The sequence below is a fragment of the Equus asinus genome, chromosome 21 (genome assembly GCF_041296235.1).
Source record: "Equus asinus isolate D_3611 breed Donkey chromosome 21, EquAss-T2T_v2, whole genome shotgun sequence".
NCBI lineage: Eukaryota > Metazoa > Chordata > Mammalia > Perissodactyla > Equidae > Equus > Equus asinus.
This window is the reverse complement of record NC_091810.1, coordinates 58,453,199-58,470,479: the sequence shown is the minus strand read 5'-3', so window position 1 is coordinate 58,470,479 and position 17,281 is coordinate 58,453,199. Positions and strand designations below refer to the sequence as shown.

At 50.0% G+C, this 17,281-nt stretch overlaps 1 protein-coding gene across 4 annotated transcripts in view; it reads left to right on the top strand.

Moving 5' to 3' along the window:
- Positions 1–8,659, top strand: part of ACVR2B (activin A receptor type 2B) — a 30,308-nt gene extending 21,649 nt beyond the window's left edge. For 2 of the 4 annotated variants that reach the window (XM_014859602.3, XM_044754578.2), the window contains exons 2-11: positions 1,796–2,003; positions 2,434–2,543; positions 2,702–2,853; positions 2,935–3,078; positions 3,612–3,755; positions 4,074–4,222; positions 5,769–5,883; positions 6,505–6,643; positions 6,736–6,866; positions 8,334–8,659. In XM_014859602.3, coding sequence (XP_014715088.1) covers positions 1,796–2,003; positions 2,434–2,543; positions 2,702–2,853; positions 2,935–3,078; positions 3,612–3,755; positions 4,074–4,222; positions 5,769–5,883; positions 6,505–6,643; positions 6,736–6,866; positions 8,334–8,528 — 1,487 coding nt within the window. In that variant the 3' untranslated portion in view covers positions 8,529–8,659. Of the gene's footprint in view, positions 1–1,795; positions 2,004–2,433; positions 2,544–2,701; positions 3,079–3,611; positions 3,756–4,073; positions 4,223–5,768; positions 5,884–6,504; positions 6,644–6,735; positions 6,867–8,333 lie in introns of all 4 variants that reach the window. The other 2 variants (XM_044754579.2, XM_014859600.3) reach the window with 2 other exon arrangements.
- Positions 8,660–17,281: the final 8,622 nt, after the last annotated feature.

The following is a 17,281-nucleotide window of genomic DNA, read 5'->3' as shown; positions in this document are numbered from 1 at the left end:
TGGACACTGGCATTCTGGTTGGGTGAGATTCTGAACCCTTAGGTTCTACCTGGAGATTTGAGATTTGCTGCTTGCCACTGGCTAGTCCCTCTAGAAGGAGCCTCCCATCACTCCAGGGAGATGCAGAAGGGGTAGAGTCTGACCAGAGAATGGCCACTCCTGTGGTGGGGGGCCCCTCCCACTTGACAGCCAGTCATTGTCCTTCTCCCTGGGGGTACCATGGGATATCAAGCTCTTTGCTCATGATGGACACTGTTAGAGGTGGAGTGGAGGGTGAGGAAGGTCTTGACACCTCCAGGATTCGGGGCACTTTGCCCCCCCGGTCAGGGTAGGGCCTTCTTCTTGCTGCTCCAGCTGGCCTTTCAGGCTGATGGTGAAGCAGGGCTCCTGGCTCTTGGTGGGCTGGCTAACTGTCCTTCTGTGGGGATGAATCTGACCCCTTCTTCCTCCTTCCTAGGGTGGGAATAGTTGTAGGGGAGACCAGCCAGGGATGGTGTCAGGTCACCAGCCCACACTGTGCCCAAGAAGTGTGGAGAGGACAGGAGGATGCTTTTTGGAGGTGCTGGCTTCCTCTCGGGTGTGTGCATGGAGTTCTGGCAGCGAGGTTGTAAATGCCACTGCCACCCTTGATCAGGGATGCCCTGTGAAGGAATGATGGCAGGGCACTCCCAAATGGAGGCTTGGGAGCTCTTCGGCCCAGGCCTCAGGTCTGGGAGTCAGAATCTGTTTCCTGGGAACCTCTTTTGGCATCTCCCTCCCGTTTCTCCTCACAGGGCTGTGAGGATCTTGGGGGCAATGGGGCAGATTTAGGGGCTGGGACTTGGGGGTTATTTTGGAGGTGATGGTGAGAAAGATGGATTTGGTGAATGTTTGAGGTCATATTTGAAGGGGCAGTTAGGGGTCTGGTGTTCGGCCACCTGGATGGCACTGGTACAGGGGGTGGAAGAGGGCACAGGAGTGGGTAGAGAGTGTTCACAGGGGTTCTTGGGGGCCACCCAGCTGGAAGGATCATCTGCTATCGCTGCTCAGCCACCAGTCAGCCCTCATTTTGCTTGGGGTACATGTTCCCTAAGGTGACTCTGGGAGCCTTACCCTGAACATGAGGGCCTGATTCTTCATGACCTTCTCTAGCCCTGCAGAGCACCAGGAGTGGTAGCTGGGTATGGAAAGGGCACTGGAGTGTCCTTGCTTCCCATCCAGTCTAGGAAGGGGCATGTGGGGGACACACCAGTAGTGTCACCCTGGGGGGCGCAGTGGCGAGTGTGGGATGAGGCTGAAATAGCAGAGGCAGAGGTGCCTGAGGTCTGCATCAGAATCACCTGACACAAACAGGGGTGCTTAAAAACATAGATTCTGCCCCCATTCTTACTGGACAGGTCTGGGGCTGGGTCCCCCCCCCCCGACACACACACAGTGGCTCTGATGGGCACTGGGGTTTTGAGGGTCCCTCCGTTAATTGCTGATGCAGGGAAGCAGCCCCGACCCACGAGCCTCAGGCATTGGTGGAGGCCCTTTTTGTGCATCTAGTCATCAGTCTGGCTGCATATCCATCCGTCCTTCCTTGGTGTTAGGTTTGCTGCTTTCTCCCTCTTAATTGGGCCTGGGGGCAGTTGCAGTGGGGAAAATAAGATGGGGGCTGGTGTTGGCTGGCACACAGTAAGCTTAGAGGTGCTGAATGGATGGGTGATGTGGGGTCTGGTACCTGCCACCCAGCCTCCCTTGGGTGGCCTGGGACCCAGGACAGGGAGCAGGGGTTTTCGCAGTGCTTAGCAGTCTCTCATCTCTGGGGGCACAGGTTCTGGGCGTGGGGAGGCTGAGACGCGGGAGTGCATCTACTACAACGCCAACTGGGAGCTGGAGCGCACCAACCAGAGCGGCCTGGAGCGCTGCGAGGGCGAGCAGGACAAGCGGCTGCACTGCTATGCCTCCTGGCGCAACAGCTCCGGCACCATCGAGCTCGTCAAGAAGGGCTGCTGGCTGGATGACTTCAACTGCTATGACAGGTACCAGTGGCCTGTGCCCTCCCCGCCCGGCCACCTCTCCTCTCAGGTCCACTGGGGCCCGCTGGACTGTACACCACCCCCTGGGCCATGTGGGTCTCAGGATGTCCATGAAACTGAGCCTAGCATTTAAGGGCGGAAGGAAAAAGACAAAGGGTTCTTGAGACAGCTTGGACAAGTAGGGATGGTGCCAGCGTCCCAGCCCTGCTGGAACTGTCTTTACCCTGCCCCAGTCCTGAGGAGGGCTCTGAATGTTGACCCTGGCTGTCCCTTCCTGACTTTGAGTCCCACTTTAGGGGAGGTGGGTTCACACTGTCCCCCGAGGGTTCCCCCGTGAGGCTCTTGGTCTGTGGGCAGGGGTTTGGCTGGGTGGGCTCCGGAGAGTCTCGCATCCTTCAGTCGAGGGAGTATATGGAAAATTATGTGCTTCTAGGCAGGAGTGTGTGGCCACCGAGGAGAACCCCCAGGTATACTTCTGCTGCTGTGAAGGCAACTTCTGCAACGAGCGCTTCACCCACTTGCCAGAGGCTGGGGGCCCGGAAGGTGAGGGGCCCGTGGGAGGAGCAGACTTGGGTCTCTCCTTGGCCCTGGAGCTCTCAGCTCCTGAGTTGGGTGGAGAGTGGCTGCAGGGCTCTCTGGTCTGGCACTGGAGGTGCGGGAGTGGGCGGGCTGTGTGACCCAGGGCTCCGTGTGTCCCCCAGTCACGTACGAGCCACCCCCGACAGCCCCCACCCTGCTCACGGTGCTGGCCTACTCGCTGCTGCCCATTGGGGGCCTCTCCCTCATCATCCTGCTGGCATTCTGGATGTACCGGCATCGAAAACCTCCCTATGGCCACGTGGACATCCATGAGGTAAGGTGGCTGGTTTGGGGCAGGGCGGGGGTAGAGATGGGGAGCCCAGGCCAGACTCTGTTAAGCCCTGGTCTCCCCCAGGACCCTGGACCTCCACCCCCGTCCCCTCTGGTGGGCCTGAAGCCACTGCAGCTGTTGGAGATCAAGGCTCGGGGGCGCTTTGGCTGTGTTTGGAAGGCGCAGCTCATGAATGACTTTGTGGCTGTCAAGATCTTCCCACTCCAGGTGTGTGTGTGAGGGGCTCTGGGTCCTCCTCCCCTCCTGTGGCCTGAGCTTTCCCACCCCAGGGCTGTCCAGGCCCTGTATAGGGATGAGAGAGAAATGGGCCCCATTGGGGCTGGTGAAATTTCATGATAGGGCTTGGGGAGGGCTTTGCCAAACCTCAGTCCGCTCTGATTTTCCAAGTTTTGTTTTTGACATCAGGTTCTGCTTAGAGGCCCTCAACACCAGTCTATCCCAAGCAGTTGCCCAGGACACATAACAAAGTCAGGCCCGGCTCTGCCTCTCATTTGTTAGGTGATACTGGGCCACTCACTCTCCTCAGTGGCCTCGTTTATAAAGCAGGTGCTGGCCTTAAGTGATCTCAGGGATCACTATTGGCTTGTGCTCCACCGTCTGGCTCAGTCCACGTCTTCTGCCTGCCTCCCTTACAGATGCCAAGGCTGGGGATGGGGTGGGGATGGGGAATGGGGTGAGGGTGGTGCTTCTGCTGCCGGGTGGTGTGGCTGCAGTGGGGTTTAGCTGCATCCCTGCCTCAGGACAAGCAGTCGTGGCAGAGTGAGCGGGAGATCTTCAGCACGCCCGGCATGAAACACGAGAACCTGCTGCAGTTCATTGCCGCTGAGAAGCGAGGCTCCAACCTCGAGGTGGAACTGTGGCTCATCACAGCCTTCCACGACAAGGTGAGCCATGCCCCGTGGAAACAGACTCCCAAGGTGAGGTGATCACTGTCCCGGTGGTGGCCTTCCACAGTAAGGTGACCCTGCCATACGTGTGGACATGAATGTCTACAGTAAGAACCCCTAACCCTGGGATATGTTCTTATGAATAAGAGTAGTGACTTCATGATTAATACCCCCTGACCCCTCCTAGCCTCATATACCTTCCATATCAATTCCAGCCTTCCAGCCATTGGTCCACAGAGGCAGCCCTCCCAGGGCTGGGCTGGGTCCTGTCCTATACCCAGACCCTGTGCCCAAGCTCTGTGCTGTCTCCTCTAGGGCTCCCTCACGGATTACCTCAAGGGGAACATCATCACGTGGAACGAACTGTGTCATGTGGCAGAGACAATGTCAAGAGGTCTCTCTTACCTGCATGAGGACGTGCCCTGGTGCCGTGGTGAGGGCCATAAGCCGTCTATCGCCCACAGGTACTGGGTTAGCAGTTACCCTCCCTGTACTTGACCTGGAGGTGCAGAGAGAGTTTGGAGGGTGAGAGCAAGGCCCGTTGGGGGGGGGGGTTCTAATGTCATAAACATGCCTAGCTGCTCTGTGGTGTGTCAGAAGCGACTGGGAACAAAACCTGGGCCCTCCTGGCGCTGCCCTTCCCCTCCTTCCTGTGTCCTGGGCACGACCTGGCCTCACCATCTTGGGTTTTGGTGTCCTCTAGTGGCCACTTGAGGAAGTGCTGACTTGATTACTTTGGCTCAGTGGTTCTCAAACTTTTTGGTTAGGATCTCTTTACTCTCCTAAAAAGAACTTTTGTATATGTGGGTTATGCCTGTTGATATTTGCTGTGTCAGAGCACACACATTCCATTAACTGTCGGAGTGATGACATCACATGTATATAAACTCTGGAAAACTCTGTACTCCTGAGAGAATGAGCTTAAAAAAGGCAAATAATGGATTATTATTAAAATAATTTTGACCTTACAGATCCCCTGAAACAGTCTCAGGGGCCCTCTGGGGTCCTTGGCTTACACCTGGAGAGCCGCTGTGTTACCTCCTCATCATACTGCTTACTAAATGGCAGGCCTTGCTCTTAACACTTAGAAACACCAGCTCATTTAAGCTCCTTACTGCCCTGTGAGGTAGGTGTTCATCCCTGTGTTACAGATGAAGGAACAGTAGTGCAGCGAAGTTAAGTGACTCAGCCTTATCTGGTTTAGTGTGGTTCTGTGGCTCTGAGGGAGGGGAATGAGTCTCGAATTCTAGAGTTCAAAGCTGAAGGGCCCCTAATGATAAGAACGTGAATGACAAAGAATGAATGACTATGAAATTGCCATTTTGGTAGGTCAAAAACGGTTGAAAGTCAACTTCTCCATACGGTTCACCCTAACGGTAGTTCATAGTAAGTGTGCCAGGGGTGGCCCTAGGCATTGTGCTTATTGTCCCCAGTGTAATCCTCACAGCGAGGCTGTGCCAGGCACTGGGGAGACTGAGGACCCAAAGTGGCTCTGTTAGTTGAAGGTGGAGCTGAGCACACGCGCCAGCACCCTGCTCTGCCCCTGCCTTCCTGGTGGGCTCAAGCCCCTTGGGCCTGCACAGAAACCCAGGGAAGTTTATTTAAACTTCTGTTCTCACTCACATTCCAAATATTGTAAATTCTTCTCAGAAGACTCACATCCCAGGCCAGTATACCTGCCCTCAGCCCCTCTGAGAATGCAAGGGCTGGCCTTTGATTCTGTGGGGACTGGGATGGGGTCTGCCCAGTCTGCTGTTTCTTGGACAGCTCTGGTGGAAGTGCAGTTAGGGATTCTCGCCCTAGTGTGTGGGGGAGTGTCTTAAAGCTGCCTGCCTGTGTGGCTTCCTGGACTCGACGCTGCTCCCCAGATAGGGTGGGATGGCCTGGTCTGGGGTCTCTGGGGGCTGTAGAGCACAGGCTCCAGTATCTTGGGAGCCATGGTGGGAAGCCAGGAGTAGGGTGGGTTGCACCATGATGTTCAGCTTTGTCTTGGTCCACCTGTCTCCACAGGGACTTTAAAAGCAAGAATGTATTGCTGAAGAGTGACCTCACGGCCGTGCTGGCTGACTTTGGCCTCGCTGTTCGGTTTGAGCCAGGGAAACCCCCGGGGGACACCCATGGGCAGGTAACAAGCCTCAGGGGGTGCAAAAGGGGGGCGGGTCCAGGGATAGACACTGCGCTTCTGCTCAGCTGGCACGGCACAGGGGCAAGGGTCACCACGTGAGCACAGAGCTGTCTGAGACCTCTGAGAACAATGCTCTCGCTTCCCAGTGGGGAAAGCAAGGCCTGGAGGGCAGCAGAGCTTCCAGGCCAGTCAGCTGAGAAGCCCAGATTCCTGACTGGAGTTTTGGCCGCTCATCTTTGTAGTCTCAGTCTTTCTGTCACTGTTAATTTTTAAGTATTCTCCTCTGCCTTTTGTTTTTGGTCTTAATCTCAGTAAAATACACATTGTCTGTGGAGCCCCTTGTGGTGCTGCTCGAGTAAAGAAGCAGCAGTTCCGTGTTAGATTACTGCTATCTCAAGTGGGTGATATTTTAAAATTATCATTGAGGTATAATTTACACCGTGACTTCTCATGACCCTTCCGTGAACGTGGCGAATCAAGATTGCCGTCGTTGTTGGTGTCCTGCTCTGACCTCTGCCGTTCTGGCCCTGTCTGGCGCACACAGGATGGGGCTCCGTGTCCAGCTGTGAGTGCATTTGTGCATGGTCAGTGACTCTTAGACCCTCCCCTGTCCTCATGTAGGTGGGCACACGGCGGTACATGGCCCCTGAGGTGCTTGAGGGAGCCATCAACTTCCAGAGAGACGCCTTCCTGCGCATTGACATGTATGCCATGGGGCTGGTGCTGTGGGAGCTCGTGTCCCGCTGCAAGGCTGCCGATGGTGAGTGGGACAGGAGCCCTCAGCATCCTGGGTGTGGGGTGGGGAGCAACAGGACCTTGGGGTAACCCTGCTGGGCCCTCTCTCCCCCCCAGGACCGGTGGATGAATACATGCTACCCTTTGAGGAAGAGATTGGCCAACACCCGTCACTGGAGGAGCTGCAGGAGGTGGTTGTGCACAAGAAGATGCGGCCCGCCATTAAGGATCACTGGCTGAAGCACCCGGTGAGGGGCCTGGGTGGCAGGAACCTAAGACCAGTGGGATGTGGGGCAGAGAGAAAGGGTGCGTCAGGCAGCAAGACAGTGCCTTCCTCCACAGCCAGGTCAGAGGCCACTGAGTGCATTACCTCCCTCCCACCAGGGAAGTGTTGGGGAGGTTCAGTGCTCTGCAGTACTCTGGCCTCGAGTTTGGCCCCAGAGTGATGGGGCCTGATAGTCAGCTCCCTCAGGGTCCAGGTTGCCCCCCTGTGGATCACTTTGTGCAGTGGAGCCCACTAGTCCTGGGCTGACGCATTTGGGTTTGAATGCTGATTTGCCAATCAGTAGCAGAGTGACTTTGGGCAAATTGCTTTATTTCTCTGAGCCTGTATCTCCTCAGGGTAGTAATAGATTTAATAAATTGCTTGGCAGGATACCTGTCACATAAATGCTTCATGTGCCTTAGCTCTGATTAAATATTCTCTGTTCTCTGCCTTCATCATTTTTTGGATGTGGGTTGAGTTGTGTGGCATCTGGCCTCCTCCACTCTGGGGATACTCTACTAAAGACCCCAGCCGTGTAAACTGTTTCTTATCTTAAAAGGATATTTGCCTTCAGCTCCATTGAGCCTCTCCCCCTGCCCATCCCAGAGTTAACTCAGAAAAAGGACAGGCTTGAGGCCACTGGGGGCTAGCACTCTACCATACCTACCATCAGGGGTCACTCTTTGGAGGCTAAGTTCAGCTGCCATGCTGCTCCCTGGGACCCAGGGCTGCAAATGGAGAAAATTGAGGCATGGGGAGATGAAGGCTGGGCCAGAATCTGTATCGTCTGCCTCAGACTTTCTCAGTCTCCCAAGGCAGAGATGCTGGGGTGGCTGGTCCAGTTCCTTGAGGAGGAGTCCAAGGTCCAGAGAGGTCTCAGTGTGGCCTGGTGCTGAGCAGGCCAGAGAGCTCCTGGGTGTGTGCATTTTGCCCATTCTGCTGCCTTTCCCGGCTCCACACAGTTGGTTCCAGCACAAGGTGCCACACCATGTTCCCTGGACTCTAGGAGGTGTCCCATGGCCTGTGGGAATTTGTAGGGGACAGAACCCTGCTCCACTCCCCACTGTGACTGAACTGCTGCACTTTGGGCCCATGATTTGGGCTTCACATAAGATTTTGTTTGAATATCACTGCTCCAAGGCAAGCAGCTGTGTCTGCCCCAGGAGGGGCCTGGGTCCCCCCTCCTTTTTCCTATGTTGAGGTTCAGTGGACCTTCTCTTGGGGCTGTGGAGGGAGGCCAGTGGGCTTAGGATGGTGAGTGCCACAAGCGAAGGCATCCTCATTCCTGCGTTTTTCCCCAGTCTCCTGCTAATTGGCCTGCTGCTGGGGTTGGGACCGGTGGGCTCTGCCTCATCCTTGGCAACATCATCAAGTTTGTTGTCCCCATGCTTGTCCTCACTGAGGGGCACTAACAAGGGTGTCTTTTTCCTCTCCCTACCCTGTTGTGCAGGGCCTGGCCCAGCTCTGTGTGACCATTGAGGAGTGCTGGGACCATGATGCGGAGGCTCGCCTGTCTGCAGGCTGCGTGGAGGAGCGGGTGTCCCTGATCCGGAGGTCGGTCAACGGCACTACCTCGGACTGTCTTGTCTCCCTGGTGACATCCGTCACCAATGTGGACCTGCCTCCTAAAGAGTCGAGCATTTAAGCCCAGGACACAAGTGGATCTCTAGACTCAGTGGATCTGAAGAGGAAAGGAAAAAAAGTTGTGTTTTGTTTTGGAAATCCCATAACACCAACAAACACATAAAATGCAGCTGCTATTTTACCTTGACTTTTTATTATTATTATAATTATTATAATTATTATTATTAATATTATTTTTTGGATTGGATCAGTTTTACCAGCACATTGCTCTACTGTATCGCAAACAGCAGACACGTCAGCAGGCGTTGAGGTGCTGAGCTGTGAATGCAGAACCAGCGCCATGCTGAAGAGCCTCAGCCACCTCCTGTTCTTGGGGTTCATTTTTCCCGCTTTCTCTTTGTTTGTTGTCTCAGAATCTGTGACACAAAGAAACCCATCTCCTGTCTTAGGAAACTTAATGCTGCAAACTCTACCTAGAGGAATCTTTGAAGACTGTTACATAAGAACACACCTTCCTCAAAAGAGGAGTTTCCCTCTGCCCTTGTCTCCCTCCTCCCTCCCTTTTATTGTGTTTTTCTCCCTTTTTAGACAGTGAGTTTAAGAAACAGCAGATGTGTCTTTCACGGATTAACGGGTGTTGTCCTGACCGAGGAAAAACTGGGATGAGGATGAGGATGGTTTGGACTGGAGCTGGAAGGGGAGGATGGAGCTGGGGGTTGGGTTTGGAACAGAGCTACACTGGACTCGGGCACATTCGGAGCAGCATCCTTTGCTATGAGGCTACTTCTCAGGTAACCAGGAATCGAGGGGAAGGACCGTGTGGAGGCCGAGCATTAATGGCAAGAGAGAGGTTTGGAGAAAGTCCAAAAGCAGGTGGCTCTCACCCACCTGCTGGCCCTGACCAGTTTTTTCCACTAACTTGGGCTTGGGCATAGGACGAAACATTTTTCTGTCCTATTTTAAGGTTATATAAGGGTAGAAATCATCATGGTTTAGTGAGTACATTCTTCATAAGACTCAATGCTATAAATATCTGTAATGGAGGAAAAGTTGAAATATGTTACTTCCTCCTGGAGCAGTTCAGGGAAATGCCCACAGGGGGCCCCCTGCACAGCCAGGGTAAGAGGATTTCCTAGGTGGGGCCTAGCAAGGTCTGCCTCTCTGGAGACGCTGAGAGTCCTGCAGCACTGGCTCTGCCCCAAGTGGTGACATAAATGTCCCCTATATGTGGCTCGTGGGCACGGCTTTCTCCAGACCCCTTAAAGTGGTGCATATTCTAAAAACCCTTTCTCTATTATGCCATAACCTTGCTCTAGTCAGTGAATGTTCCTAATGCTGCTGTTTCAACATTTGAATTTTTTTTAATTTATGAAACACGCAAATTTTTTTTTTTTTTTAAACAAAACACACACATTCACATATACACACACGCTTTGCTATGTGGCTTCCGAGGTTTAAATTTTGAAAAGTAAAAGAATTAAAACTTCACGACCACAGACCACCTCAAACCAGAAATACCTCAAAGTTTTCTACTTGTGTAAGTTTTATTATATATTTTATTAGTTGTGTTGTCTTGTAGTAAGTATATTTTAATGTAAGTTGGCTTTTATGACAAGAAAGTTTAAAAGAAATAGAGAAAAAGAGAAAAAGTTGGAGTCTTCTAGGGAGTGCTACCATGTTTGTTTGATAACACGCCCTTGTAAATAATTGTCATCACTTGTAGGTTGGCTGTCTGGGCCGAGTCTGGGCATTCATCACTCTTGTTTGTAAAGGCTTTTCCTTCTGGTTTGTTTAGACGATTTTATTTAAAAACTGGATCTCTTAATCTTGAAGGTAGGCAAGTTGGTGGGCAATGGGGAGAGGCTGACTTGGGTGAGAACGGGAGAGGGGTGCCTCCTCTTGGGTTATTTGGAGGTTCAGATGTTTCCCTCAACTTGACTGGTCGATGTTCAGAGTGACAGGTAACCCCACTTTAACTTGGTAAAACGGTGGCCCTTAGAGACCCGGATGAGGTAATTTTGCTTGAGATTTAATTTCTTAAGCAAATTAGTAGCAGCGATAGTGGAAGAGACCTGTAGTATCTTGGTGAATCTGCACTGTGACTCGGGCAGTCTGTGCTAGGGTAGCGTATCTGGAGTGGGGAGTTCTCAGCCCTGCCCTGGAGTTTGCAGTCTCAGCGCTGCACGCACCCTGAGCCGCCTGCTTCGCGCTCAGCATGCTGTCTGCGGTGTCTGGGGCCTGCCACTTGGGTGTATCCTTTTCTCTGTGTGTTTGGGCACAGAGTGCTGTGGGAGGTGAGTTTTCCTCCCTCTCAGAACTCAGTTTTTGCGTCGTGGGTCAAAATGTGAGCTGGCCAAGGTGGTTACAGGGACAGGTTTTTGTGTTTTTGGTATGTTGTCTTTTTCTTCTTCTTCTTCTTTTTTTTTTAACTATTTTGTGCTGTGGTATTTTTCTTCCCTTGGAATAATTTTTAACAGCAAAACAGGCCTTACAGCAGTTGCTTTTCTTTTCCACATATTTCTTTAAGAAGCTTTAAAATATTTATTGAAAAGTGCCATATCTAATTTCTTTAGCTTTCTCCTCAGGCAGTACTGGGCATCTCTACTTTTCACCCTCAGAAGAAACAAATAAAGCACTAACAAATGTAGCTGATTTACCACAGGAATGATCAGGTCACTGGTCCTACCCAGTGTGGAATACTAGACCCCAGACTCTCCGTTTGGTTTTAGATTTCCTCTGGGTGATTTTTCTTTTGTGTGCAGGCTTGATTCTTGTGAGAACAAGTTTTGCCCTGGCTGTGAAGGGTTGAGCTGTGGCCCTGATGTGGGACCTGCTGGTTAGGATGCAGTACAGACAGGGCAGGCCTTCCTGTCGGCCTGCATGCCTTTTATCTGGGTGGGCTCCCTTCTTGCTGACCCTGTGCTCAGCTGCTGTAGCACCCCTTTGCGGCCTTGGCACCAGAATGGCATATCAGGAAATGGTACCTGTTTGGTGTGGCCAGGGAGAAGGGAGAGTCCGGGGGAGTCTGTGCCAGTTCTTTGGGCTTCAGGCTGCCCTTTCCCCAGGTGCTGTGGTATAAAATGCACCCGTCAGGCAGTATCCCTGACTGCTGCTCATGGCTAGAAGAAGGTGAGTGATCTTTTTCCAAAGCATGCCCCTGGGAGCCTGAGTGGGTCTTTTGCCTCAGATCAGCTGTTTGCTGTCATGTATTCTTTGGGGAGCAAACCATCTAGAGCCCTGGTTTGTATTTATTGGGTTGTAGGGCCTCTGCCTTTGCTCTTCTCCACAAAGGTTTCATGTGATATCCACTTAGGAGAAGCTCAGATAACTGCCACTTTTGTTTCCTCCAAACTCGGTGGAAGACTGGTGGGAATGGAGTCTGGCATCATTTTCTCTGCCCATGGGAAAGGCTGCTGCATCTAGGGTAGGAGTGTGGCCAAGCTGGGGGAGAAAAGTGGCCAGGGCTCCTTGCTCCTTCCTTTCTAGTGCACTGTCATCCAAGCAGCCTCCTGGCTGTGGGATGGGCTTTCAGGGAGAATGTGTTCTCTTTGAAAACACTCATGATGACTGTGGGAAGACATCCCTAGCCAAAGAAATCCAGGAATGAGTAAGAGAAGGAGGAAGCAAGTGGGGACAGAGGTCACTGGGTCACACTGTCCTACAGAGGATTCTTAATGACAAGGGGGCCAGAGGAGGCCGTAGACATAGTCATTAGAACATTCTGGGCCTGGCACGAGCCGGCTTTTCTCCTGGGACTGTTGGTCCCTATCAGGAGTCTTTCTTTGAGTGAGTTACTCAGGGTGAGGGCTGCAGATGGACCGATCTTAGGAGAAAAGGAGACTTGGCTGTGAGGGAAAGTGGTGAGCATCAGCAGCCTTTGTTGTTCAGCATGGCCTTCCTGTCCTCTTGGCTCTTGGTAGGTGCCCGGAGGGATCAGTCCTGCCTGAGGAGGGCTTCCCCGTGTGTGCCAGCTGCTTCTGACTTAGAATTCACCTTATCTGGACTTGGGGCATTTGTACAGAACAAGAAGGACCTTGTCCAGCCTTGAACATCTTCAGGAGGCTTGAGCCCCCCACTCATTTTCTCAGCCAAGGGAAAGGCTTCTCACCTCCAGGCCACCGAGATAGTTCTTCCACTGCCCCTAGGGTCCAGGCCAACTCTCTTGTCATGGCTTCTCATGTCATGGTTTAGAAAGCAAAGCAGGTGATCTTTTACTTCTGCTCTGTCACCTTTCTCTCCAATTGGCCATGTTCTTGCTCCCTGCTACCCTGCCTCTCTGCAGTGGGTGCTTGGGCTGTGTGTGTGGTGTTTCCTTGGTGGCAAGCCCAGCTGTATATTCAAAGTCCACCCTGTGCTGTATGTGGCTCTGAAAGCCTGTTACATGGCCACTGTGTTCTGAGCCATGAGGGCAGGGAAGTGGCTATCCTATCCAGGGTGGGAGGACTGGGTGGCCCCCTTGCAAATGGAATTTTGCCTTTTTTAGAATGCATTGTAAATTCCCAGCACCTATTGATAATAGAAGGATTTGATGTTTTGTAGTACTATGGTAAACATAAGTATGTAAGTTTTTAGAACTGGTACTAGAAGTCAAATAGTCAGGCATTATTCCTGAGAACTTGGCTCACTAGAACAATATCTAAATTGGAAGGCATTTTCCAGGAGTTAACTTGGTTTGATCGTTAGTACCAGCTATTTCAGTAACCTGTTGGGTTCTTAATGGCTCATCTTTGGAGAGAGGCCAGGCATGGTTCCCATTTCAGGGGTACTAGACCTTTCCAAGAAGCACAGTGAATTTATTCATCTACCCTTCAAACAGGGTGAGCAGCCAGAAAGGCAAGGGCACGGTGGCTTTTTCTCATTTGAGTGACATGAATTCTCCTCGGTCAATGGCTGTTTACATAAGCTGAACTAATAAAATACTCAGCAGCTAATGTGTTCAACCTAGTAATGATGAGTTTAGGTCTTGATCAACAGTAATCTTTTAGGTAAAGAAAGTGGCCCAGTAATTCACTTGATGTTTATCTTCTCAGTCTAGATTTGCAAATGTTAAATGAATTCAGGGTTATACACATAGTTCTTTAAGTAAGATTCCTGGTAGTTGATTTGTAACCAGCAATCCACATATGAATGTATCCCAAACCTTTAAAAGGCTTGGAAAAGTTTTTTAAGATAATGATTTAGTTTTGTAGGAAAAAGAAATCGGAAGTTTAGAACACCACTCCTTCCTAAATTTAATTCAGTTGACTCAGCCACATTTTAAAAACAGTGAGTGGGTCCAGGAGACCCATAAACTATCATCAAAGTCCAAATTATCTAGGGATATTTTGAGTATTCCTGTTTTATACTCATTTTGGGTCCACCGTAATGGTTTGGATAAGGTTTTGAATTTAAAGGATTTACCACTATTTAAATTTTTACCAAGCTTTTACACTTTGTGACAGTATCTTCCAGGTGTGAGTGAAGCAGGACTTTTTGATTGTGGTACTCCATGTATCCCTGTAGTGCCCAAACCAGTGATATTTTATTTGCTCCTATGGCAGCTCGTAGAGATAACAGAAGTGGTTTTTCCTCATGAATTAAAAGGCATACTCTCTAAATGCCAGTGTGCGCTGATGGCCCTGCACTCCCCTTTTGTCTCCAGGGGTGTCTTTGGATTGTCTGGGGCCTGGGCCATTCTGAGAGCTACTGCAAGCCAACTACAGGACGCTAAAGAAATGCACACACGGACATATGTGTGTTTGCAATGGATCATACAAACATGCGCTCTTCTGGACATCTACAGAAAAGTGTTACATTCATTTGCAAAGTTTACATTTTTGAGCTCACAGTTATGAAAAATAAGACCCATTATCTAATGCTTTTTGGGCAGGTGAGGATGGGTTTTTTTGCAAATGGATGAGTTCTTTCTTGAGTCTGGGAATTTCTGCTGTTGGTTGGGCATGGGCTCGTTCCCTGCCTGTCCCAATCACGTTTGCATTGGAATGTTTTTAGGTAGCATTGTAAATAAAAAAATAGGTTATATAATAGAGATACGACACTTGAAATTTTACTTTAAAAAAACCTATAGCTCTACATATATATTTAGTTATATCACCTGACAGATTCTTCTGCACAGTGTCGAGATTGTTTTATACCACAGATTATTTTTATAAAGTCTAGTGAGTTTGAATAAGAATGATTTTGTAACCAGAATAACGAGCTTTACCTTTCAAGATAAACATACACTGGAGTGTGAGTGGTGTGGCGTTTCTACTTAGTGCCCATGTGGATTCTCATGATACACTGGCAGACTGGAGTCCATTTCTGGGTCTTGTTTGGCCAAAACTCCACTTGTGGCTGTGTAGGACAGTGATGCTTCAGTTCGGCTCTTGAAGGTTGGGACAAGAGGGGATGGGGAGAGGCGAGAGGAGCCTGCAGTATGTTCTACATTTGCGCTTCCTCTGAGATTTCTTTTGAATAAAGGGTTCTCAGGTTAAAAAGTCGTTTGTAAGCTCCTGCCCTAGGACGTGGTAGTGTGAGGGTGTTTTGGGGAACAGAAATTGTATGGGGGTGCAGATTGGGGTGGGTTGGGACTAGAATAAGAAATAGGCTACAAACATTTGAAATGAGGGTTTAGTGATTTGAGTAATCCACAAAACTGAACTATTTAGGACCAACTTATCTAGTTTTCAGGACAGAATTTCCAGTTGAGAAATGATTTGGAAAGGGAGAGGGTGGAATGGGTAGTATGTGGACATGGTGGTCAAATTAAATGGAGAGCTGCCAGCTCCTTTGTCCTCTCTGCTCAGGGCAGTTTGGAGGTGAGGGTGGTTGGCCAGGAGCCCGTTGAGGGAGCTCCGAACCCTGTAGCAGCAGAGCATCTTTCCAGTGTTGACACAGGTTTTCCTGCTCTTCCTACAAAGGTCAGCATCACTGCCATGATAGGAAGGTGGCCTTCATGTTAGCTTTCTATTTGGGGGTAGAGAGTGGATGGTTATTTGGGTGAACCTTTTTGATGGGGATTTAAGGGAAGTGGATAATGAAGCTGATTGTTTCTATGTGTAATTGCCAGTCCGGAGGTCCAGCTGAAGGCCTGTCCCCCAGACCCTGCCTGCTGGCTTTTCAGGCTGCTGTGCCCAGTGGTGCACTGGTTGGGACAGTTTTGTCAGGAGAATCCCTAATGTGTCATTTAAAACCAGCTGTGCTTTTTATTCAGTCTGATTTAGAGTAAAGTTTTACACTTTACCCCTTTTATACTTGGAATAAATTTAGTTTCAGCAGATCCAGTAGCACTCTGGGAACCAACCCATTGGTCCTTTCCCTGTTCCCCATGAAAGAACATTTCTCTGCTCTCTAGCCACATCTTGGAATGTAATTCTGTTGTGCCTTTGTTTTTGTCACCTGGCTCCCCACAAAAGCAACTGCTGTAAGCTTTTTTCTACTGGTATTTTCTAGCCCCAAACCCCACCTTTTTGCTTTTTTCCAGCTGTAATTTCTGGATGCAGTTCTGTGCTCCAGGTATTTTAAGAACCAGTTACCTCAGACCTCGTGTTGAACAATGTCACCATCTGGGTCCTCTCAATACTGCAGGCTTGTAACATACATACGCGGGAACCCTGCCAAGTATGGGCACTTCTTTGTTTTAAAGTAAAACTCTTCCCAAGGACTGACAAAGGGGCTTCTGGCAAGCTCTTAACAGCACTGTGGTGGGATGGGTCTAGAGCGTCATCTGAACGGTGCTTCCTATGTTCCTCTTTGAATTCTGCCATTTTCAGTATTCTCATGTCTGAATAGGCAAAGTGATTCAATTGGCTGGTCTTGCACACAAGTTAGTTCCAAAGATGAGCTCTTTGTAACACATTTCCAGTCACTAAAGCTCAAATGTAGAACATTCCTTTAAATGGCAGGATTAAAAAACCCACCATCTACCACGGTGCATTTTGGGAAGATGTCTGTAGCATATGTTGCTGTGAAATTAGGCCTTGCGGGATATGGCTGTTTGTCATTTTGATGTATTTTAAATAAATATATATATATTTTTTAAAGAGCCTTTTTTACCAGTTCAAGAAGTTTAATTAACCAGCAGTCACCACATCTGAATTTTTGTCTCTGGGGCATAGATGGCAGAACAAGATTAAAAGTGGTAACTCAGTCATACAGGCGTGGGCTGCCTGCCTGGACTGTCCCGCTGACTGTGGACATCAAGGTCAGTGTGTTCCAGTGGGTCCGGACTCAGCCCTCAGGGTGTTTGGTCTCCGCCCTGATCAGTGGACTGTTGACTTCAGTCCCTGCAAGTGCTTTAGCCCAAGTGGGGTTTTCTGAGAGCACTGCCACGAGTTAAGTGTATGTTTAGCCAAATAATTTCTCCGTAAGGGAAAAGCGCGCTCATCCAAATTTTACCAGCAGTGACAGAGATGAGAGTAGGAAAGATTAGGCAACATCTGGGGCTTGATTTGGAAAGTGTCTAAGTCATTGTCAAAGGCTGTCTGGGAGCCAGTGACCATACAGAGATTCTTAGGAGACCTCATGGGAAAGTGTTAAGACTCCTGTGAGGGGAAGAATTGTTAAAATGCCAGTGGCCTTTTTTCACCATTTCTTCTAGAATTCTGTAAAAACGCAAAGAAAATTGAGTGGTACTTGAGAATTGAGGGTGAGGGTTACCGCAGATTAGAAACATACTTCTAGATTTCAGTTCCACACCACAAATCCACACAATGCCATTTTTCAACTGTACAAAAGAATCTGCTTATGAATTTGACGTGATCCTGTTAGTGTCAAAGGCCAAATTTTTCACCTGTTAATATTTTTCCACATTTGTCCTTGAATCTGAATAAC